Here is a 25,614-nt window from a genome sequence, read left to right on the forward strand (position 1 = left end):
GACCAACCTAAGCAGAAGTGACAATGGTAACAAATGCAATCTTAGAGAGGAAAGGTGTCTCATTTAAGGCTAAAAACCAAAGAATGACGAAAATGTAACCTGCCTACAGAAAAAAAAAATGTGACCCAAATAAGATATTTCTCATCTTGTCTTGCATGAATTATGCAAGGAAATCAGAGAAGGGTCATAACAAGAATACGAACCAGATAAAAGTTCATAGCCACCAAATCCAAAACCGAATCTGTTGAAAATAAATTACCGTATCAGAGAAAGAAAAGAAAAACACTTCCCCTAGACACTGGAAAGATTATCAACATTTACATATTAATTTATAATTCCAAAATATACAAAGAAAAAAATATAAGGAAGAGAAAAAAAGAATATAGAATTATAGATAACAATGTGAATTCACAAAAATAAAATAAAATAAAAGACAGGTATTTGGACACATATTTACAATAGATTGGATGTGAATATTTTACAAGTCGTTCACAAAAACTAAAAACTTACACTACCTATTCCCACTCCCTGCCAAAGAAAAAACGAATTCAGATTTAGAGAATGATATAAACGAGGGGAGTTGTGGTGGGGCAGATGGCAAAATTTTGGCTAAGTTTGACCGCCTAGGCTGTCAATAGGTCTCTCCCCGCATGACAGTTCACACAGGCTCCTTGTAATGGTATCAATGCCGGATGCGTTGCAGGATGAACTAGCGCATCATGCAGGGAAAACCCCGTTGACAGCTCAGACTATTGAGTGTGGACAGCCAAGGTTTTCTTGGGGTCAGGAGCATGAAGAACTTACTACTAAGTACAGGTTCCGCCATTTTGCTTTGCAGATAATTGTAATGTTTCACCTTTCGTAACTCCTTTCACTTGTAAATTATTCTCTGCACCATCAGATTGGCATTCTTCTTGTCATCAACAGAACCTTTTCCATTGGTGTTTCTGATTTGTCATCTCAGTTCTTCATTTGGATCAAGTACAAAAATTTCCCTTGGGAACAGAAACTGCTTCTGCTGATTAACAAATACAAGTCATGTGGCTTTGCCACTGTTTAAGGTTGTTCTTGATGAGTTTTGAGAATCTATTTTTGGAGTACCAGTCTTGTTCTTGTCACTTTCTGCTTCCTTCTGTGCTTTCTTCTTTTCAAGTTCAAGTTGCTTGCAGTTTTCCTCATGGGCCCGTTCAAACATTCTCACAAAATTGAGTAAAGTAGAGACAACTGAAATAAAAAAAAGTAAATATATGAAAGAGATATACATGAAAAAGAAGCACCAGGTAAATTGTCTCACCATTTTTAGCATTTAAGGCTATGTTTGGTTTGAAGGAAAAAATAGGGAAAGGTAGGGAAACCTATACAAGGTTTGTAAAGATTTTCCTACCTTTCCCTTCTTTTCCCTACTTTTTCCTTCAAAACAAACACAACCTAAAAGAAAGCACACAAAAATAGGCATTGCCCAGATATCCAAAAAGAAAATCACCAAGTAAATATGAATTACATATGTCATGGCAAGTTGGCAACTGTTAAAATCAATTAGTTTTTATGTTATTTTTTCTGTGTTTTTTCTATTTTTGTGCCTCAGGGGCATATTTGTACTTTTCTCTTTTGTTATTAAGTTGGGTCGCTCTAATATAAATACAAAAGCTGGAGCCGCCGGCCTGAGATTTTGACCCCCAAAACTCTTCTTCCTCTCTTCTCTCCTCTCTCTTCTTCTCTTTCATCTGTTTCTCTGATATCTTTCACCCAGAAAACATGGTATCAGAGCAGGTTTTCTGGGATTAGAAGCCGTGAGATCAAGCTCTTCTTTCAGTTTTCTCAATTTCTTCTTTGTTGTGGATCAAAACTGTCAAGGAAGTGCATTGGACTGATCTGAAGGTTTCTATGTTCTTTCTTCCCTTCTCTCCTGGTCGTGTGCTGATAAACAATTAGAGGGAAGTTTGATGCTGTGAAGGCGTTTTTACCTTTTTTTGTGAATCGTGTAGTCCTTGTATGGACTAAAACAATCACCAAGAGCTTGGTTCAACAAGTTTCGTCTGGCTGTGCAGTAGATTTACTACAAACAGTGTCAGACTGATTATACATTATTTGTGAAAAGAGAAGGAAAAATTGCAGCCCTCATAGTGTATGTTGATGACATAGTGATCACAGGTGATTGGAAGGTTGAAATTTAGAAACTAAAGGAGTTCCTAGCCACTTAATTTGAGGTGAAGGATCTAAGTCTCTTGAAGTATTTTCTTGGAATTGAAGTGGCCCATTCACAAAAGGGGATCTTCATTTCTCAAAGAAAATACATCCTAGATCTACTACAAGATACATGAAATCTCCGGGTTAAGCCTGTTGACTCTCCCATTAATCCAAACCACATACTAGGTGATTGCCATGGTGAGACTATCAAGGATGTAAAGCAATTCTAGAGACTTGTGGGAAGACTATTATATTTGTCCATGACCCAACCTGACATTGCTTATGCTGTGGGTGTTCTTAGTCAATTCATGCATGCTCCTAAGACCACACACTTCGAGGCAACTGAGAGAATCATTGGGTATCTAAAGAAGTTTTCAAGGACTGGTTTACTATTCCAGAAGAATGCACGTTTGAAGGTTGAAGTGTACACATATGCTGATTGGGCCGGATCAGTTGATGATAGAAAGTCCACTAGTGGGTATTGTACCTATGTGGGAGGGAACCTAGTCACATGGAGAAACTAAGTATAGGGCAATGTCTGATGAAGTGTTGAAGTTATGTAGATAAAGAATCTATTGAGTGAGCTAGGTTTTCCTGTTGAGTCCCATGTCCTTGTATTGTGATAACAAGGCTGCCATCAATATTGCAGCCAACCCAGTTCTTCATGATGGAACTAAACATATTGAAGTCGAGAAACACTTTTATTAGGGAGAAAATTATGAATGGGGAAGTGTGCACTCCATATGTTAGTTCCAAGGATCAACTTGTAGACATTTTTACAAAGGGATTACATCATTTGCAACACAATGACTAATGTGACAAGTTGGGCATGATTGACATCTATGTCCCAACTTGAGGGGGAATGTTAAAATCAGTTAGTTTTTATGTTATTTTTTCTATTCTTTGTGTCACAGGGGCATATTTGTACTTTTCTTCTCTTTTATTATTAAGTTGGGTCGCCCTAATATAAATACAAAAGTTGGAGCTGCCAGCCTTAGGTTTAGACCCCCCAAAACTCTTCTTTCTCTCTTCTCTCCTCTCTTCTCTCTCTTCTTCTCTTTCCTCTGTTTCTCTGATATCTTTCACCCAGTAAATATGAATTACATATGTCATGGTAATTTGGCAACTACCCAATGGACAACCACTCGATCAGCATTTATATTTGTTGTGATCTGTTCATGGCAAGACCACTCAACCATAATACCCTGGAGCACAGTGACTTAATGAATGTAACCTGAAAGGGTCCTCATGGTTTCCTTATTGCTTGCAGTAAACTAGTCTTTCATAAAAGGCATAGCAGGGATCAGCCCCACAACACAAGTCCAGATCTACTGGAACAATATGGTGTAAGATTTTCTGGTACACCAAATCAGAAACAAAATACATCAGCCAAATTTGTTCTTTTAGTCTTCCATGTTGGCGTGTTTATCTCTGAGTTGATATGCCATCAACTGTTTCACCATCTTGTTGCAGCAGACCTAGGCTCCTGCTGGCAACCTTGCATCCATTTCTAAGGGACAACCAACCATTAAGAAGATGCTCAACACATTTATGGGTGTAGGCCGGATTTTTTGTTGAATTATTGTATTTCCATATGCATATGTGTTGAATTATTATTATACGTGTTTAAGGGTATTATGAACTGGACTCTTATTTTTATATTGCTATTAACTTAATTGTGCATGCACTTAACAGACCAGCATGATGAACAAGATTCATGGAACTGACCTCATATAGTTGGGATAAGGCTTAGTTGAGTCGAGTATTAACTTATTATGGATGGTGGAATGTAGATAATTGCTAATTGCTACTTTACAGTTTCACAATTTGTTGAATCCACATTTTGGAACTTGTGCTTACTTTCAGACTATTTTAAGTAACTTCTTTTTGCTTGAGAAAGGACCTAAATTGTGCCTTGTGATGCCTAGAGACATAATATATTTGGTGGTGTACCCTACACCATACCAAATACTGGATGAACACTTACTAACACATACATTATAGAATGAAAAGCTATACAAATATGTGACTATGTACTTTATTAAAATTTGTGAATAAAGGAGAAAAAGAAGAGGAAAAAGGAAGAAAAAGGTTGGGAAACCTGTCTTAAATGGTAGAAAGCAAAAGAAAAGTGAAAGGAAGAAGAAAAGGGATACGAACTGTATTCTCCTTCCAATCTCCTTCCAATCGATCTGCACTGTAGTTCTATTCATTATAATATGGGGAAATTACAAAGATGCCCCTTCTAAGTGATTCTTAACAGGGGAAATACCAGATTACAGCAAGAGACTAAAATGCCCCTGTGGGCAAACATTTCAACACTCCCCCTCAAGTTGGAGCATATATATCATAGAACTCTAACTTGTTACAAATATAATCCATCCTGGTATGGTACAAACTCTTTGTAAACAAGTCTGTCAACTGTTCTTCTGACTTGACATAAGGAGTTACAATATCACCATTTGTTACCTTTTCAATTACAAAATGATAGTCAACTATAAAACAACTTGATAGGCTTTCCCTATAAAAATACCAATATCTTGAAGGAGATGTTTTGGCCATATCAATTCACAGGTGGTGTGGGCCATACCCGGCCAGGAGCACCTTTTAGGTATCTTAATACTCTTACAGCACCTTCCTAGTTAATGTTTGTGGAATTCTGCATGAACTGACTCAAAACCCCTACACTAAAGGACATATCAGGATGAGTGATATGAAGGGGGAGGTTGTACTGAGCAACAAACTAGGAGGTTGCTCCATGTATACCTCTTAAAGATCACCATTAAGAAAAGTATTCTTTACATCAAGCTGCTACGAGGGTCAATCAAAGTGGACAGCAAGAGAAATAATAACCCGTATAGATGACTACTTAGACACTGGAGAGAAGTTCTTAGAGTAATCAACACCGTAGGTCTATGTATAGCCTTTTGCCACCAGATAGGCTTTGAGCCTCTCAATGTTACCATCTTGTCTATGCTTGATCATATACACCCACCTACAACCAATTCCCAGGGGGTAAGAGAGTAAGATCCCATGTGTGGTTAGACTGGAGAGCTTGAAATTCATCATCCATTGCTTTCTTCCAATTAGGTGAGGCAAGAGCTTCTTGAACAGACCTAGGGACAGATATAGAAGACAGAAGAGACACAAATTTTTGACGGGCAGTAGATAAATGAAGATAGAGTTTGAGCCAATGTAGAAATTGGTGCAAGCTCTCGAGCACGTCTGATGTACATTGTGAATTGATGGCCAAATGGGATCCTCAATAGTGGGAAGAGGGACAAACACATCACCTGAAGCAGATGGGAGAGGAATAGAGGGGGAGGGTTCCTGTCTAGAAAAGGAAGACTCTCAAAGAAGGTGACATCAGAAACAACAAACGACTTATGGAGTGTTAGAGTGAGCCGAATAGGGGTAGTTTAGTAATCTCATGTCAGTTAAGTACTTTGCTTATGTGGCTGTTTTATTAGAGCACTCTGCCCCACACTTAAGTGTGGGCAGTTTAGTCTTTTTAAGCGTAATTAGAACCTAATAAACATAAGGGGGTCGACTGAATGGGTGACTAATCAGTTTCGATTAAACCCTCCTGTTCTCTCTTTCTCTTGTCTTCTTCCTCATCTTCTTCTTCCTTCTTCACTGGTTCGGATTACTGTAGCTGCTCCAAAACATGGTATCAGAGCGAGGTTTCTGACCTGCTTCCGCTTGCAAAGCATCTCAGCTGTGTTCGTGACACCCTCTTCTTCGTTTCTGGTTAGTTAATGGAGAGAGCTGGTTCGCCCTAGGTCTGAGACATCACAGTTCATTGCTCTCTGCTGCGCACAGTTTTCTTCATCAAGGAAGGTGATTTCAGCAGTGAATGGTTGGCTGATACTCTCAAAGGAAGGTTGGTTATTTAGTCCTTTTGTGTTGCTGGTATTTCTGGGTAGGAACCCTTCAAGAATCAGTTAGTACTGATTAGAACCTAGAGAACTAGGTTCATTGTTGCCCTAAGAAGGGCTGTGTGTGCAGTAGCCGAATGGTGTAGGGCTGCTGTGAGTTGTTGAGTGGTGTTAGGGCTGCTGTAGGTGGCTGAGTGGTGTAAGGTGGAATGCAGTGACCTTGCCAAGCTCCTTGTGGTCGTGTAATGCCCTCTTAAGTGTGTTAAACAAATCTGAACTGGGTGTAGCAGTTTGACTGTGTTGTGGTGCTTGTGATGCACAATTTTTTTTATTGAGTGGTTGTAAGAGGGCCTACTGTTGTGTTGTGGTGCTTGTGATGCTTATGTGGGTCGTAGGTGTGTGAAGTCAGCAGTAGTGTGAAGAAGAACAAGTGTGTGCTCCCACTGTTGTGTTTAGGGGCTGCAATAGGTGCTGAAGTATCAAACTGTGAACAACATCAATCAGCTTGTAGCTGAGAAGTAAGGTTAGAGGCAACTGTGAAAGAGTACAATGGCAGCAATAGGAGATGGCTACAATGATCAGAAACCTAATGTGGTAATTTCCTCCGACTACCTAAGGGTACAAATGACCTCAATTAAGCTGAATGGGGAGAACTATGTTCCATGGGCTAAATCAGTGGAAGTGTTTCTCAAGGCAAAGAAGAAAGTAAAGCATGTAAGAGATGAAAAGCCACCGGAGGACTCTCCAGGGTTTGATGATTGGGAGCAAGAAGATGCTCAAATCATGACTTGGCTGTGGAATAGTATGGAACCCAAAATTAGTGCCAACTTCATGTTCCTTGATACGGCTAAGGATATATGGGAGCATGCTAAGAAGCTATATTCTGGACAAGATAACACAACAAGAGTGTATCAGCTTTATCAGGAGTATTTTGATTTACAACAAGGAACCAAAACTCTAGAAGAGTACTATGCCAGCATGAAGAATATAAAGAATGAACTCAATGTCTATCACTCCCTTACTCCAGATATTAAAGTTCAGCAACAACAAAGGGAGCAACTAGATGTTACAAGATTTTTAGTGGGGCTGAAGTCAGAATATGAACCAATTAGAGCCCAAATATTGGGGGGCTCTACTCTTTCTACACTTGAGGAAGTATTCTCAAGGCTTCGTAGAATTTCTTTGGGACAGACAGAGAACTCCACACAGTCTGATAGATCAGCACTTGTGACAGCTCGAGGGGTTGGACATAGTACAAGAGGGGGAGGTCATGCTCCCCGAGGGGGCCATGAAAGTTCCATGATTAGTCGGGGTGGTCGTGACTCAAGGGGAGGCCGTGGCAGAGGGAAGAATAACTCTACAAGGAAATGTACTCATTGTGGTAGAGAGGGACACACAATGAATTTCTGTTATGATCTACATGGCCCTCCCTCTAAATGGGCTAATCATGCTGTAGCAGGTGAGGTTGATATCAGTGACAGTAAACCGGCAGACCGAACTCCTCCCACATCTACATCTACCTCTAGGAGGGAAATGGTGAGTGTACCGCGTGATGAGTATGAACGGTTCCTTCAAACTACTTCACAGCATACCACTGCCACACTTGCCCAATCAGGTATTGCTTGCATGTCATCTAAAACCTCTCCCTGGATTATTGACTCTGGAGCCTCAGATCATATGACCGGGACTCCAGGTGTGTTCTCTTCTCTTTCTGAAACCCCCACATCACAAACTGTTACACTTGCCAATGGGTCCTCATCTCCCATATGTGGTGTTGGTAATGTTGACATGGCTTCTGTGCCCTTATCATCTGTTTTATATGTCCCTAAGTTTCCATTCAATCTTATGTCTGTTAGTAAAATAACCAAAGCTCTTAACTGTTCTGTTACCTTCTTTCCTTCCACTTGTGTTTTTCAGGATCTCAAGACGGGGAAGAAGATTGGTGGGGGGCATGAAGCTGGTGGACTGTATTATCTTGACGGTGGTGGATCTTCAATTGCTCTTCAGACTTCACTTACTCCTCTACAATGGCATTGCCGACTGGGACATCCATCTCTCAAGGCTCTCAAGATTTTGGTCCCGTCATTGAGTCATTTGTCAGTTTTGCAATGTGAGTCATGTCAGTTTGGGAAACATCGTCGTGTGTCCTTCAGTCCAAGAGTTGAGAGTCGTATGTTGAGTCCTTTTTCTTTGGTTCATTCAGATGTTTGGGGTCCAATCAAAATAGAGTCTTATAATGGGTACAAGTATTTTGTCTCCTTTATTGATGATTGTTCAAGAATGACATGGATTTACTTAATGAAAGAAAGAAGTGAATTATTTTCCATTTTTCAAAAATTCCATGCTGAAATACGCACACAATTTGGTGTTCCAATCAAAATTCTCCATTCAGATAATGGTCGTGAATACTTTCTTACTTCATTTCAACAGTATTTAGAACAGCATGGCATTATTCATCAGACATCATGTGCATACACCCCTCAACAAAATGGGGTAGCTGAACGGAAGAACCGTCAGCTTCTTGAAACTGCTCGGTCTATTCTTCACCACATGAATGTTCCTAAACGTTTTTGGAGTGATGCTGTACTCACTGCATGTTTTCTCATTAATCGGATGCCCTCCTTCATCCTTCATGGTCAGTCCCCCTTCTCTATCTTGTTTCCCACTTTATCTCCATTCCCATTAATTCCTCGTGTCTTTGGTTGTGTGTGCTTTGTCCACAATCTGAGCCCTGGAATAGACAAGCTAGATGCACGCTCAATTAAATGTGTCTTCCTTGGCTACTCACGGACTCAAAAAGGGTACAAGTGTTATAATCCCATTACCCAGAAGTGCTATGTCTGCCCTGCTGTCATAGGTGACCCCTTCGCCGCGCCATCAAGCACCTATAGTGAGCCACTAGAGTGCCAACCGCGTGCCTTCATGGTGTCAACATGTGTGTCATGGGTGGGCTTTGCTTGTATTTTGTAAGGGGGGCCGCCAATGGCGTTATTGTAATTACTTAGTATGTTTTTCCGTCCTTTTGATGTTTCCTTTTGTCACTCCCCCAAAAGCTTAACATACTCTTTGAGGGGAGGTAGGTAGTCGAGTGAGCTCATAAGCGTGTAAAGGTTAAGCACGAGATCCCCTCGACACTGTACTGTGTGCTTGTGCTTACCACTGATTGATGCAATACAAATAGCCTTTTGCTATATCGTGTGCCATCTTGTTGCCTTTTTGTGTGTATTTGCTTTGTTTCGTAGGCTTACTCGCCCATTTCGAGTGCCGCACGGGGCCCCAACGATTACCCCCGTGACAATTGGTATCAGAGTAGGAGCTCCTACACACATTCTGGACCTTGTCTTCGTCCCTACATCAACACAATGAAGAACAATCGGGGCATTGCCGATGACACACCGCATGGGCGGCTTCAAGCCCACGACTCTGATGACGCTCCACTTGACGAACCTACCAAGCGGCGTACAACTAAGGCTAACAAGCACGACAAATCAGTCGACCAACTAGCTACCATGGACATGCGCCTCCTACGTTGCAAGGTGACAGTGGGAGAAACCCGAGATCGGGTTGATGAACTCCACCTCAACCTAGAGACGATTGAGAATGCAGTGGTGGAACTAGAAGGACGTTTCAATGGCTCCTTCAGAGACATGCACACCACCATACAGAATTCGGGAGCTGGGCCTTCCCAAAGCTGCCTACAGGGCTTGCTAGACAGATTTCAAGCGCAAGATGAGATGAGAGATGAGATGATTCTCCTAAAGAGGGCAGTGGCCAATGCACCTAGCACTCCCTCCACCCTAGCTTCCATGAACATCAAGATCCGAGAGCCAACACCTTACTCGGGTGCTCGGGATGCTAGGGAGCTTGACAACTTCTTGTGGCAATTGGAGCAATATTTCTCCGCCACTGGCATCATTGACAACCAAACTCAGGTACGTACAACTGCTATGTATTTGACTGATATCGCAATGTTATGGTGGCGTAGGTGTTGCCAAGACATTCAACGAGGAACCCGCACCATCGACACTTGGGTTGGATTCAAGCGTGAGATCAAGCGGCAGTTCTACCCAGAAAATGTGGAGTACTTGGCGCACCGAAGAATGAAGAATCTCAGACATCAAGAATCACTACATGACTATGTCAAGGAGTTTTCGGCCTTGACGCTGGAGATCACTGACATGTCAGACAAGGATCTTCTGTTCAATTTTATGGACGGTCTCAAGCCATGGGCCGAGCTCGAACTCCAGCGACGCGGGGTTGAGGACCTCGCCACCGCCATGGCCGTAGCTGAGCAACTTGTTGATCTGAGAACACCTAAGGAAGATGTGCAAAGACCATCCAGCCCAGGTACCATGAGTCTGAGTGGGGGAGATCCACAATCAACCTCTACAAAGGAGAAGCCAGTTCCCGCGGACAAGCCCTACAATTACCAACAAGGGAAGAAACCACAAGGAGGCCCAAGCTATCAGGGCCACCAATCCACTAGGAGACCTCCTCCTGCGCCTTGTTACCTTTGCAACGGGAAGCATTGGACGAGTGACTGTCCAACCCGAAAGAAAATAACTGCCCTCATCGCCAAACTCAGCGATAGTGAAGAGAGCGATGAGGAGAAACCCACAGCGGCGCCAAGAGTAGGCGCCCTCCAACTCATCAATGCCATGGTCAAGAAAGAGGCCACATCAAAGCGGCCCACCAAAGCCCACAAGGGGCTGAATTATGTAGACATCACCCTTGGCGGGAGGCCGACCCAAGCCTTGGTGGACACTGGGGCCACCCACAACTTCATTTCGGTTGCGGAAGCAAAGCGACTCGGCTTGACCACCACCAAACAAACTGGGTGGGTCAAGGCTGTCAACTCCGGGGCCAAAGCAGTAGAGGGCACGACCCATGGAGTAGAACTCCGAGTTGGACCATGGAAAGGACCCATCAATCTATCTGTGGTTCCCTTGGATGATTTTCAGGTTGTTCTTGGAGTGGAGTTCCTCAAGCAGGCGGAAGCAGCACTTATGCCACACATCAACAGTTTGCTTATTCTGGACGAACACTCCCCTTGCATGGTTCTTGTCTCATCAGCCTTGCAGATACTTGGGAAGCAGCTTTCAGCCTTGCAGTTGTACCAAGAAACCAGCAACCATGAAGACAACGCTGCGTCAACAAGGAAGAACCCCTGTCCTGTCAAGTACCTCACATCGACATTGGAACTGGTTGGGAAGTCGTCACCCGGAAGAAGTCACCCCCAAGACAGTTCCATTTCCAGCACCAACGCCAATGCCAACGCCCAAGTCAACATCAGCAGAAGTCGACTTCACAGCAGAAGCCGCAAGTGCCCGCAATTGGTGGGCCCAACAGAAGAAGACCCAAGGCCGTGTCAAACCTTGCCCACATCTACTACCACAACCACCGGGGAGAGCGAGTGCCACCCAAGCCATCTAGGGACCACATTCACATCATCCCTAAGGCTAGTTCTCGTAGTAGCCCTGTGAGTTACCCTTGAGGAAAAATGCATGGGAATCCACACCTTAATAATCCAAAACACCATTTTGATCCTTACCTGGCCCAAACCTACCCCTTAGCCAAACTAAACCAGCCACTAACATACCTTGAGGCTGCCAGGAAAGGACTTAGCCATAGGAAACCCCAACAGAATGAGCCAACTCAACCATGCCACCAAAATATAAACCTCGGCCTTGGACGACAGCCGGTTCGGGGAGCAGCAGAAGAACCCTCCTTCCGCAACAGTGACTCTAAGGGACCAGCCGAAGCCGATCTCCGAGGACGTAGATCGAATTGAGTGGGGGAGAATGTCACAGGTGACTCCTTCGCCACGCCATCAAGCACCTACAGTGAGCCATCAGAGTGCCAACCGCGTGCCTTCATGGTGTCAACATGTGTGTCATGGGTGGGCTTTGCTTGTATTTTGTAAGGGGGGCCGCCAATGGCGTTATTGTAATTACTTAGTATGTTTTTCCGTCCTTTTGATGTTTCCTTTTGTCACTCCCCCAAAAGCTTAACGTACTCTTTGAGGGGAGGTAGGTAGTCAAGTGAGCTCATAAGCGTGTAAAGGTTAAGCACGAGATCCCCTCGACACTGTACTGTGTGCTTGTGCTTACCACTAATTGATGCAATACAAATAGCCTTTTGCTAATTCGTGTGCCATCTTGTTGCCTTTTTGTGTGTGTTTGCTTTGTTTCGTAGGCTTACTCGCCCATTTCGAGTGCCGCATGGGGCCCCAACGATTACCCCCGTGACACTGATGTCACCTTTTTTGAGTCAGTCCCCTTCTTCTCAGGTCCTGAAGCGCCTTCGTCTCCACCCACACTTCCTCTTCCTCTCCCTGTCAGTGATCCAGTTCCAGATGTTGTTGTTGGAGTAGACTCATCACCTCATCCCGTGCAGATCACCACCGAACGTCCACCAATCCGGCAAGTGTATACACGTCGAACGACATCGGCCCCTCCTCTAGCTTCTACCTCATCTGCGGATCCTCTCATGGCTCCTATTGTTGAACCTTCAGACCTTGACCTACCCATTGCCTTACGGAAAGGTAAACGCAGTTCTACCCTCCATCCCATTTCCAATTTTGTTTCATTATCTCGTCTTTCTACATCACATCGCCAGTTTGTTTCCCTTTTATCCTCTATTTCCATACCTAACAATGTTCAAGAAGCTCTCAGTTCACCTGATTGGCGGCGGGCAATGGAGGAGGAACTTTCTGCTCTTCAACATACTCAAACGTGGGAACTTACTACTCTCCCACCTGGTAAGCATGCTGTGGGATGTAAATGGGTGTATACTGTGAAATACTTGCCAGATGGTAGTGTGGAGTGTCTGAAGGCCAGACTTGTTGCTAAAGGTTACTCACAGTTGTATGGAGTGGACTACATGGAGACATTCTCTCCGGTGGCTAAGATTGGTTTTGTTCGTGTACTAATTTCCCTGGAAGTTATGTATGATTGGCCTCTGTTTCAGCTTGATATAAAGAATGCCTTTCTCCATGGTGATCTTGTGGAGGAGGTATATATGGAACAACCACCTGGGTTTGTTGCTCAGGGGGAGGATGGTAAGATGCAGATTGAAGAAGGCAATTTATGGGCTGAAACAATCGCCGCGTGCTTGGTTTGGGAAGTTCAGTGAAGTGGTGAAGAGTTTTGGAATGAAGCAGTGCCAGGTAGATCACTCAGTGTTCAGCTATGACTCAGAAGCTGGGAAGATTCTATTAGTGGTCTATGTGGATGATATTGTCATTACTGGTAGTGATAAATTGGGGATTGGCAAATTTAAAGGTATTTCTGCAAAATCATTTCCAAACAAAAGATCTTGGAACATTGAAATATTTCTTGGGAATAGAGGTTGCCAGGTCAAAACAAGGTGTAAATCTGTGCCAAAGAAAATATGTTCTTGATCTATTGGAAGAAACAGGACTGTTAAGTGCAAAACCGGCTGAGAGCCCTATGGAACCAAATGTTAAGTTGAGCAGTGATACAGGAGAAGTATTTGAAGATCCTGGAAGGTATAGACGACTAGTGGGGAAGCTGAACTATCTGACTATCACGAGACCTGACATATCCTTTGTAGTCAGTGTGGTGAGCCAATTCATGCAGGACCCTCGTATACCTCACTGGGATGCAATTCTTAGAATTGTGAGGTATCTGAAAGGAGCTCCAGGCCGTGGACTATTGTATAAACCAGGAGGAAAACTTGAAGTAGTGGGGTATACAGATGCAGACTGGGCAGGCTCAGTGAATGATAGAAGATCTACTACGGGCTATTGCACATTTCTTGGAGGAAATCTTGTGACGTGGAAGAGTAAAAAATAGATGGTTGTGGCCAGAAGTAGTATTGAAGCTAAGTATAGGGCCATGGCACATACTACCTGTGAGTTAGTGTGGTTGAGGAATCTTCTACAAGAAATTGGGTTTCACATGGATAAACCTATGAGACTGTATTGTGACAACCAAGCTGCACTCCATATCTCATCCAATCCTGTATTTCATGAGAGAACAAAGCACATAGAGGTTGATTGCCACTTTGTGAGGGAGAAGGTCCTTGCTGGAGAGATAAATACAGAACATGTGGGCTCGAATGATCAATGGGCAGATTTGTTTACAAAAGCTCTAAACTCAGGGAAAGTGAATCATCTATGTAACAAGCTGGGATTATATGACATATATTCTCCAGCTTGAGGGGGAGTGTTAGAGTGAGCCGAATAGGGGTAGTTTAGTAATCTCATGTCAGTTAAGTACTTTGCTTATGTGGCTGTTTTATTAGAGCACTCTGCCCCACACTTAAGTGTGGGCAGTTTAGTCTTTGTAAGTGTAATTAGAACCTAATAAACATAAGGGGGTCGACTGAATGGGTGACTAATCAGCTTCGACTAAACCCTCCTGTTCTCTCTTTCTCTTGTCTTCTTCCTCATCTTCTTCTTCCTTCTTCACTGGTTCGGATTACTGTAGCTGCTCCAAAACATGGAGGATAGGATCATAACATTTGTACCCTTTTTGTGTGTGAGAATAGCCTAAAAAGATACACTGGATTGCTTGGGACTTAAGTTTATCATGTCTAGGGCCCAAGCAATGGACAAAACAAGCACAACCAAAAATACGTGAGGAAGAAAGAAATGGGACTTTGAAGGACACAAGATAGAGAATGGTGAGTCTCCAAGGACTGATGTAGGCATTCGGTTGATCAAGAAACATGAAGTGAGAATAACATCACTCCAATAGATTTTAGGAACAAACATTTGCAGTAATAGGACCAATTTGTATTCACAGTGTATGTGCACAAAACAGGTATAAATCTGATCTGAAACCAACTAGCAAACACAACAACAGCAGTCCGAACAGTTCTCACCCCTTAAGAGAGTTCGAAAACCCCAAAAGGATCTGAAAAATCAGCTTAGAAGCAGGTCTGCTATGCTTGGCAGAATTAGGGTTTTAATCAGTCCTTAAAGAAAAACATTTCAGTTGCACATTCCAATCAGTACCGTACAGATAGACTTGCAATAGGGTTAATATGAAACCCTAAAAGCTGATCAATGCTAACAAAAACTTGAGGACAGCTCCAGGTAAATCGCAAGGTTCAATATAACATTAGGGCTTGCTGCAAGCTTATTGGGGTTTGCCGCAAGATCACTTTCAAACCCTAGAGTAGGAGAAAAGAACCTTAAGGTAGTTCGGCCCAACAGTAGGGTTTGCTGTAAAACCCTAGAGAATAGAAGGGAGAAAACCCTAGACTGGTTCGGCCGCCCTTTCCAGATAGGTCCAACCTATCCTCTCTGATAGTACTTCTCTTAGAAAATAGATAACTTACAAGAAAAAACTGTTCGCTGCCTTCCAAGGTTACCCGAACCTTAGTCTTCTCTGATTCCTCCTGATCGCCAACACTCTGCAACCGTGACAAGTCTTCAACAGCTGCTAAACCCTCTGGCGATCTCCAAGAATCAGTCCACGAACTCCACTTTCTCAGCTTCCAGTCATAGGGAATTCTCATGTGGTCGGCTGGACTAGACTCACACGAGAAACCCTAATCCTTGCTCTGATACCAAGTAGATGTTCAAGGCTGCTATCAGCCTTGAACCCTAATAGATTTCAGGTTCGAAAAAGAGAAAAAAGTATAGAGGAGAGAGGAGAAAGAGTAGAGAGAGAGCAGTAGAACACAAGAATTGAAAGGAATGACAGAATCTGAATATTCTGCCGCCGCCACTCCTATTTAGTATTTATAGGTTATGCTAGTTACATGAAAGGACAAATCTGCCCTTGGTATTTACATAACACATAAAACAATATAAAACTGAAATATAAATAATAACTGGAATAACAGATTGACCATCAGCTAACCCTAGGATGACTAGGGCACATTCTACCCTACAGACAGAGTGGGATCACAGCTGTGGGGCCCACATCAGTGTTCTCTACAAAGAAAAGTAAGGAAAAGAAGAAAAGAGAGGAGAAGAACAAGAGAACACAAAGGTTTGAAAGGAGGGACAGACTCTAATCTGCCGCCGCCACTCTCTTAGTATTTATAGGTTATGTTCAGTACATAGAGGAAAGGACAGATCTGCCCTTAATACTTACATGACAAATAAAGCAAATAACACGTTGACCACCAACTAACACTAACATGACTAAAACAAATAATTGCACATGTTATAATTCAGGTCTGCCTTAGAGTTCAGCCTGACTGAGTTCAGTTATGTAGAAGAAGAAAAGGTGATAAAGAAAGAGAGAGAGAGAGAAAGAGAGAAGAGAGAATTCTGGTTCGAACTGAAAGAGTCAACTTGACTTCTCCCAGTCGGCCAGTAAGTATTTATATTATTATTAAAACATGACTGAAAAAACCTATGTGCCCTTACTTAAGTTAAGAGCACATGTTCCAACACAACATTACAGATCAGCAACATCAATCAAGGTATAAAGACAGAAATACCCCTACGCTAACACTCCCCCTCAAATCAAGGTATATCATATACTCCCAGCTTGTTACATATGTAGTCCACTCTTCCCCGACTTAAGCCTTTTGTAAATAAGTCAGCCCATTGATTTCCTGTATTAACATGTGTAGTGTCTAGCTCTCCATTCAGCACCTTCTCCCTCACAAAGTGACAGTCAACCTCAATGTGCTTGGTTCTTTCATGAAACACTGGATTAGAGGAGATATGAACTGTAGCCTGATTATCACAATAGAGCTTCATTGGAGTGTTAATGTTGTACCCTACTTCCTGTAGAAGGTTCCTTAGCCACACTAATTCACAAGTGGTGTGCGCCATAGCCCTATATTCTGCTTCTGCACTGCTTCTTGCCACAACCGTCTGCTTCTTACTTTTCCATGTCACCAGGTTACCTCCCAGAAATGTGCAATAGCCCGTAGTAGACCGCCTATCAGACATAGAACCGGCCCAGTCAGCATCAGAATACCCTTCTATTTCAAGTTTTCCCCCACTCTTGTATATCAGACCGCGACCCGAAGCCCCCTTTAGATACTTCACAATTCTCAGAGGAATCAAAGGTTTTTGCATGAACTGGCTTACCACACTAACTGCAAATGAGATGTCTGGTCTGGTAATGGTTAGGTAGTTCAGTTTGCCCACAAGTCGTCGGTATCTGCCAGGGTCTTCAAACACTTCACCCATATCACTGCTTAGCTTGGTATTTGTGTCCATGGGTGTTTCAGCTGGTTTGGCACCCAACAAGCCTATTTCTTCCAGCAAATCAAGCACATACTTCCTCTGGCACAGGTTAATCCCATACTTGGATCTCGCTACCTCTATCCCCAAGAAGTATTTCAATTTACCCAGATCCTTTGTTTGAAAGTGATCCTACAGATAAGTCTTCAGCCTGTCAATACCAATATCATTCCCAGTAATAACAATATCATCTACATACACCACCAACAGTATTTTTCCTCCCGGAGAGTCATGACTAAATACAGAATGGTCAACTTTGCACTGTTTCATACCAAACTTCTTTACCACCTCACTAAACCTACCAAACCATGCTCGAGGAGACTGTTTAAGCCCATATATAGCCTTCCTTAGTCTGCACACCTTACCATCCTCCCCCTGAGCAACAAACCCTGGAGGTTGCTCCATGTAGACCTCCTCGAGTAAGTCACCATGCAAAAAGGCATTCTTGATATCAAGCTGATATAGTGGCCACTCATACATGGCTGCAAGAGAGATCACAACACGAACTGACCCTATCTTAGCAACCAGTGAGAAGGTCTCTATGTAGTCAATGCCATAGGTTTGGGAGTACCCTTTTGCAACTAATCGCGCTTTCAGGCGTTCAACACTACCATCAGGCAGATACTTAACCGTATAAACTCATTTACAACCAACAGCTTGCTTCCCAGGAGGAAGAGCAGTGAGGTCCCAAGTCTGATTATGATGAAGGGCTGAGAGTTCTTCTTCCATGGCACGACACCACCCTGGAGAGGCAAGGGCTTCCTGGACATCTTTAGGAACAATAACTGATGATAACAAGGTAACAAACTGGCGATGGGAAGCGGAAAGGTGAGTAAGAGAAACATAATTAGAAATGGGATGAAGGGTGCAAGTACGTTTACCTTTCCGCAAAGCAATGGGTAGATCAATCTCAGATGCTAAGTAGGGGTTTGGTGCCGGATCCGTCGACGGAGATGTAGCCGGAGGAGTAGTAGCTGGTGCACGTGGGCGATGTGTATACACATGACGGATAGGTAGGCGTTCAATAGGTGGGGGCACCGGAGGCAAGGATTTGGTCACGACTGGAACAAAGGGAGGAGAATCGACAACGGGAAGTGGAAGAGGAGGAGGTGATGAGGAGGAAGAAGCATCACCAGACCCTAAAAAGAATGGAGTAGACTCAAAGAAACTGACATCAGCACACACAAAGGACCGTCGAGAACCAGGATGGTAACACCTATACCCTTTCTGGGTCCGAGAATAGCCAAGGAAGATGCACTTGAGAGAACGGGCATCAAACTTGTCATTCCCGGGACCCAGATTATGGACAAAACAGACACACCCAAAAACTCTCGGCGTAAGAGGGAACAGAGACAAAGTGGGAAACAAGACCTGAAACGGAGAATGACCATCAAGGATGAACGTGGGCATCCGATTAATCAGAAAACAAGAGGTAAGCATTGCATCACTCCAAAAAGGTTTGGGAACATGCATGTGATGCATTAGGGATCTTGCTGTTTCAAGGAGATGGCGATTCTTTCTCTCAGCCACCCCGTTTTGTTGTGGGGTGTAGGTACACGAGGTCTGATGTATAATGCCGTGTTGGTCCAGGTATTCCTGAAATGATGAGGATAAATATTCGCGGCCATTATCAGAACGAAAAGCTTTGATGTGGGTACCAAATTGGTTACGAATCTCAGCATAAAATTTTTGAAAAATGGTAAACAATTCACTTCTTTCTTTCATTAAATAGAGCCACGTCATACTTGAAAAATCATCCACAAAAATGACAAAATATCTGTATCCATTATATGACATCACTTTATAAGGACCCCAAACATCTGAATGAACTAAAGAAAAAGGACTCGACACACGGTTATCAACCCTAGAACTAAAGGGAACACGATGGTGTTTCCCAAATTGGCACGACTCACATTCCAAAACAGAAAGCTGACTCAAGGACGGAACCAAGGACTTCAAGACTTTTAGCGACGGATGACCAAATCGGCAGTGCCACTGGAGAGGAGAAAGAGATGACTGGAGAGCTGTTGAAGTTCTACCACCACCACCGTCAAGATAATACAGTCCACCTGCTTCATGCCCTCCACCAATCTTCATCCCCGTCTTGAGATCCTGAAAGACACACATAGAAGGATAAAAGGTAATGGAGCAGTTAAGTGATTTGGTCAACTTACTAACAGACACAAGGTTAAAAGGCAATTTAGGAACATACAGAACTGATGAGAGGGATACAGGATCTAGGTCAACATTACCAACACCACAAATTGAGGATGTGGAACCATTAGCAAGGGTGACAGATTGTGATGTTGAGCAATGAGATAAGGAGGAAAACACACCTGGAGTTCCAGTCATGTGATCGGAGGCTCCAAAGTCAATGATCCAGGGATTGGGTGTAGATGCCAGACAAGCCATACCTGAGTGAGCAAAAGTCGACGTGTTCTGCTGTGATTGGATAAACCTCTCATATTCATCACGGGGAACACTCACCATCTCCTTCATGGGACCATCTGTGGATGTAGGAGGCAACTGGTCAGATGAATGATTCTCCTGTCTAAAGCTGGAACTTGAGTCACCGGTCGCGGCATGATTGGCCCAGGTTGAGGGAGGACCATGTAGATCATAACAATAGTTGATGGTATGTCCATCCATACCACAATGAGTGCACTTCCTCGGGCCTGAGCTACGTCCTCTACCACGGGCTCCCCCTGAATCTCTGCTCCTAGTACGACCACCACTACGATTATGAGTAGACCCACCATTGCCACTTCGGCCATATGCAGAACCACTACCACCACCACGGCCAGACTGAGCTCCCCGAGCTCCACCTCTACCACCACAGCCTCTCGATGTAGCAAAGGCAGATCTATCTAAGATATTAGAGTTCTCAGTAGATCCAATAGAAATCCTCCGAAGTTGAGCAAATACCTCTTCTAGGGACGGAAGAGCTGATCCCCCTAATATCTGAGCCCGTACTGGTTCATATTCAGACTTTAGTCCCACAAAAAATCTAGTCACATCAAGCTGCTCTCTTTGTTGTTGCTGAATCTTGACATCAGAAGTGAGAGGATGATAGACATTCAACTCATTACGTATGTTCCTCATGTTGGCATAGTACTCTTCAAGACTTTGATTGCCCTGTTGCAGATTATAGTACTCTTGATAAAGCTGATAAACTCTGGTTGTATTGTCCTGCCCCGAATACAATTTCTTCGCATGGTCCCACACATCTTTGGCAGTATCAAGGAACATGAAGTTCACACTAATCCTGGGTTCCATACTGTTCCACAACCATGTGATGATCTGAGCATCCTCTTGCTTCCAGTCTTCATACTCGTGAGAGTCAGAGGAGGGTTTCTCCTCTCTGATGTGTTTTACCTTCTTCTTTGCCTTCAGAAAGACTTCAACGGATTTAGCCCAAGGCACATAATTCTCTCCATTTAACTTAATGGAGGTCATCTGAACATTCAGGTAGTCTGTAGGCACCATCACACTAGGTTTATAATCATTATTGTCTCCCATTATGTTATCACCAATTCTGCACACTTGCTGAATTCTATTATCACTGAGATCTGCACACTACACACCACTAGGTCACACCTGTCACACTGATTGCAGCACTAATTGTTGCTGGAATGTGTGCTCTTTACACCACAAACCCTAGATCACACCTGTCACACTGATTTCAGCACTTGTTGTTGCTGAAAAGTGTGCTCACACCACAAATCCTACTCCTACAACTACCTGAAATCTCACCACTATATGATCATATCTCTTCCTTCAAAATGCACAAAGAAACCAGCATAAACCCTAGCACTTACTGGTCGAAACCCTAGCATATGGTCTGAAACACACCTCCTATTTAATCCATAACAGATATCATGCACTGAAATCTCTTACCTTATCGTTGAAGTAACACCCATACGAGCAGGAGAGCAATCCACACACAACAGCCGCTTCACACACAACAGCCACTGCCCACACAGTTCGGCCCTCTATTCTTCCTCTACTAGGAGAGGCGATCTCAGAAATCACAGCAACCGACCACATACGACCTGACTGGAGGCATAGAGACCCCCAAGGGAAGAGGGCGATCAATCCTTTTCAGCCCTTTCCCTTATCTCCAATCAAACACAGAAAAAAAGAGGAAAACCCTAGATAGGGTGCGCAGAGAATGAACCCTAGGCAAGCAGAAATCTAGGCAGACTTAACCTAGCTCTGATACCATGTTATAATTCAGGTCTGCCTTAGAGTTCGGCCTGACTGAGTTCAGTTATGTAGAAGAAGAAAAGGTGATAAAGAAAGAGAGAGAGAAAGAGAGAAGAGAGAATTCTAGTTCGAACTGAAAGAGTCAACTTGACTTCTCCCAGTCGGCCAGTAAGTATTTATATTATTATTAAAACATGACTGAAAAGACCTATGTGCCCTTACTTAAGTTAAGAGCACATGTTCCAACACAACATTACCGATCAGCAACATCAATCAAGGTATAAAGACAAAAATACCCCTACGCTAACAGCACATACTGTCCTACGAACATAGTGGGGACCACAGCTATGGGGCCCACATAAGTGTTCTCTACAAGGAGAAATGGACATTTCATTAGGGGAGCAGAAAGTCCGGCTAAACGTTTTTAGTGCCTCTTAAGTATCCAAACCTAGGGGAAGATGAGTGCAAGATAGATGTAGTTGATCTTTTAGATGCCTTGTCTGTCCCTTGGTTAGCCCAGTCTAAGCCCTGTTTGTATGAAGATGAAAGTGAGTAGGAGAGTGTAGATGGAAGAAGTGCATGAATGTGTCTGGCTGAAGACGTTAAACTTAGCGCTGGTTGGGAGGCAACCCAACGTAGTTTTTAGTGTTTTTGATTTTAGGATTTGTTTTTCTTTTTTTGATTCGAGACCAAGTGGCAGATCTTGAACCCCTCAGGAAAACCCTGTTGATTGTTCCCTTTGGCCCAAGTCCTTTTTGCATCAGTCTAATTATGCTATTGGGGACAATGGCATTTAAGTTGGGGGTGACGAAAGAGAGAAAAATTGGAAAAAAAATAGAAGCTAAGCCTTTAGAAATCTAGAATTAAAATTTCACTGAAAAACTTAAAAATTCTTTCCATTAAAAGAGATTCCCAAACAGAAAAAGTGAGGAAACTGATAAAAGAATATTGAATTTTGAAGAAATTGGTAGCAAGTGATAGGAGTCAAAATTGGTCTCATTTGAATATTGTCGAAATCATTTACAAATTGGAAAATACTCCTACGTTTGCCCCTGCCAAGATAAGAAGAGAAAGATTAAGAAATTAGACAAAAATTTTTCAAATTGTTAGAAACAATGGACTGCCCTGAACAGTGTTGCAAGAAAAAAAAAAGAAAAGAAAAGAAGAATAAAAGGACAATGGACATCCTAGACTTAGTAACCGGGTCTCTTCACCTAAGTCAAGTGTCGAGATTCGTGTCAAACGGAAAAGGGAATGCCAAAGACACTTACCTAACACTTAGTAACCGGGTCTCTTCACCTAAGGCAAGTGTCGAGATTCGCGTCAAACGGTGGAAGGTAACAATAGAAATAAGTGTGCAAATCAAGTTCAGGGGTAGAAATCCATTGTAAAAAATTGATAAGAAGAATATATGTCTAATTTTAAAATCAATCTCAGATTATCAAGACAGTCTGCAAATGGAAGGGTAAATAAGATTTTTAAGCCAAGTTTCTATAATATTCATAGAAAGACGATTTTACCCATTAAGTCCAATACTGATCTATACAAAGTTTGAGAATGCTAGAATCAAGATGCTTGACTAATTTTGTCAGGGAGGATCTTGAGATGGGAAAGATCTCTATGATCAGTGTAATTTTAAGGATGCATTGCTAAGGGACTAGTAATGTTTAAGTTGGGGGGGTGTGATAACTTTGCATTTTGATGCCTTAAGGGCATCAATTCAGGGGTATTTTTGGCCTTAGAATAGTCAAGATGCGCCCTTTTCCCAGTTAAATGCAATGTTGTGGCCTCTAAGGGCCTCTGTGCAAATTTTGGGGAAAATTGGGAAGTTTTCATAGCTGAAATGCAGATTTTGGGAAGCTGGTGTGAAGTCCAATTGAGAAAGGGGGTGTTTTTGTGAAAAACTGAAAGCAGGAGGGCGCCTCCTAGCTGCTAAACCCAGTTTGTGCCCCTCTTACTGTATTAGAATGCTCCCCATGCCTTAGCAAACCCTAGGGCGCCTTTTAACCCATTCTTTTCACTCTTAACAAACCCTAGCCGCCCCTAACTGTTAAATCCTCACCTTCCATCCCCCCTAATCTCTACCATCCATTCTAGGGCATTCTCTTTTTAGCATTCTAACCCTAGGAGCCACCTAACTTCTAATCTTCACCATTTAGCCTTTAGCCATTAAATCTCAGCCTTACATAATATTGGGTGCCTTCTCCTTTTCTTCTCAGCCTTAGGATCACCCTAGAACCATCCTAACCCTTCATTCTAAACCCTAGGGCACCCATATTTTTGCTAAAACCCAGCTGCCACCCCCCTCTTTCTCTCTAATTCTAGTTATATCCACCCTTCTCTATAAAAAGGACCACAGGAGCCCTAGAGAAGGGGTTGGTCAATTCACCTAGTTAACAAGGCTAAGGTTTCTTGAGGAGTTCAAGGGTTGTAGAAGGGGAGGATGCCCAAATCTTGTCAAGAGGGGTTCCCGCAAGCTGTTCAACCATTCTGCAACTACCGCCACTGGATCTGATCAACCATTCTTTTCTTTTCTGTTATTTTTATTTCTGCAATCTTTTAGATTTAATTCTTGTTTGTTTCTCTGTTTTGCAGATCTGAATTCGTTCGGTTCAAGGCTAAGGTGTCTCGAGGGGTTCGAGGGTTGTAGAAAGGACGGACGCCCGATTCTTGTAAGGAGGGGTTTCTGCAAGCTGTCTAGCCGATCTGTAGCTACCGCCACCAAATCCGGATTCTGGATCTTTTTTTTTATTTATTTCTTTTATTTCCTTTGTTGATTCCCATACTTTATTAAATTCTGACTTTTATTTATTGTCTTGTTTAAATTCGAAACATTTAATTTCAGCAATAATAGATTTTATTTTCGTATTTTCTGCCATTCCCGATTGCATTCTCTTGTCCAGATCCGAGTATATATTAATTTTTCACTTGCTTCCCTTTGGATACGACCCGTTCTCACCCATTTACTATGTTAGTAGTTGTTTGAGAAACGGTAAAAATTATAAATGTTTAAATTGGTGTTTCAGAGTGTTTAACAACGCGCTTTCAAACATACCACACATCGAGCACAAGTACTGCATTATTCGAGAGATCATAGCACATAGAGATATAGGTTCAAAAAGTAGCATCTGCGGAGAATGTGGCAAACCCATTAACAAAGCCACTCTTGCAGAAAGTGTTTGAAAAACATGTGGATAGCATGGGACTACAACTTATGCCAGATTGAACCTGAGTGCAAGTGGGAGTTGTTAGATAGTGTGCATGCCCTTAGCTCTAACTGATTTATTGTACATTTGTTATGAATAAAAGAATATTCATTTCATGTGTTATTGGGTTGTTCTAATAAATAACCTTAGTTCATAGAAGTATTATGTATGAGACCACATGATTATTATAATATGGACTAAAAACTTCACAACCAGTGGATACACTTGGGAAAGTCTATCCTGACAATGTTGTCATTCTAACATTGCCAAAGGTAGTTAAGCAATGGTTCTTAACTGCTTAGGTTGTGACCTAAGACGTGAGGATGAGTGTTTACAAGAAACATTGAACTAGACCAAACCCAACATGTTCCTGGACTTTATGACAGGTGGAACAACTGTGTGTTGCTTTTAATCCCTAGAATTGATATTGGTATCAGACTTGTTTGTCTTTGATATGCCAACCATTGAGATCCTTTTGGGGTCAAATATCTAGGTATGTTGGGACATTCAAGAAGGGTATGTTGACTAATGATCAATGTGATTGGATCTGCTATTATGTTAAGACATAGAGAACACTTTGTACAACTTCCTCCTTAGAGTCCTAAATCTATTGACAGTAGAATTATTAGTATCCTTAATGAAGGATCCAATGGTGATTGGAAGTTGGACACCATATCATAAAGACAAAAAGGGAAAAAGTCCTTCCCTTAATGTAGTGTCAAGTGTCTATAGCAAAGAGATTAATTGGGTTGTATTGACTTGATGTCAATCATGCCAAGCTTGCTAGTATCATACTGAAGTTTAGCCTTGGGGATGCCCTTGGTAAGGAAATCAGCTAACTGTCCTTCAAAAGAGATACAAGGTAGACAAACTTCTCCAGAAGCCACTCTTTCTCGAATAAAATGTCTGTCAACTTCAATATGTTTGGTTTTGTCATGTTGCACCGAATTGTGAG

General features: G+C 42.6%; 1 protein-coding gene across 2 annotated transcripts in view; it reads right to left on the reverse strand.

Annotated features, from left to right (window-relative positions):
- Positions 1-307: 307 nt before the first annotated feature.
- Positions 308-25,614, reverse strand: part of LOC104603308 (formin-like protein 18) — a 160,926-nt gene continuing 135,619 nt past the window's right edge. The window contains exons 17-18 of one of the 2 annotated variants that reach the window (XR_736198.3): positions 805-1,224; positions 308-528 (exon numbers count right to left, since the gene is read on the reverse strand). Coding sequence is in view for 1 of the 2 variants with exons in the window: in XM_010267305.3 (XP_010265607.1) it covers positions 1,037-1,224 (188 nt within the window). In the remaining variant the exon portion in view is untranslated. Of the gene's footprint in view, positions 1,225-25,614 lie in introns of both variants that reach the window. The other variant, XM_010267305.3, reaches the window with a different exon arrangement.

Source organism: Nelumbo nucifera, chromosome 2 (assembly GCF_055504915.1).
Source record: "Nelumbo nucifera cultivar China Antique chromosome 2, China Antique-T2T, whole genome shotgun sequence".
In the NCBI taxonomy this organism is placed as follows: Eukaryota; Viridiplantae; Streptophyta; class Magnoliopsida; order Proteales; family Nelumbonaceae; genus Nelumbo; species Nelumbo nucifera.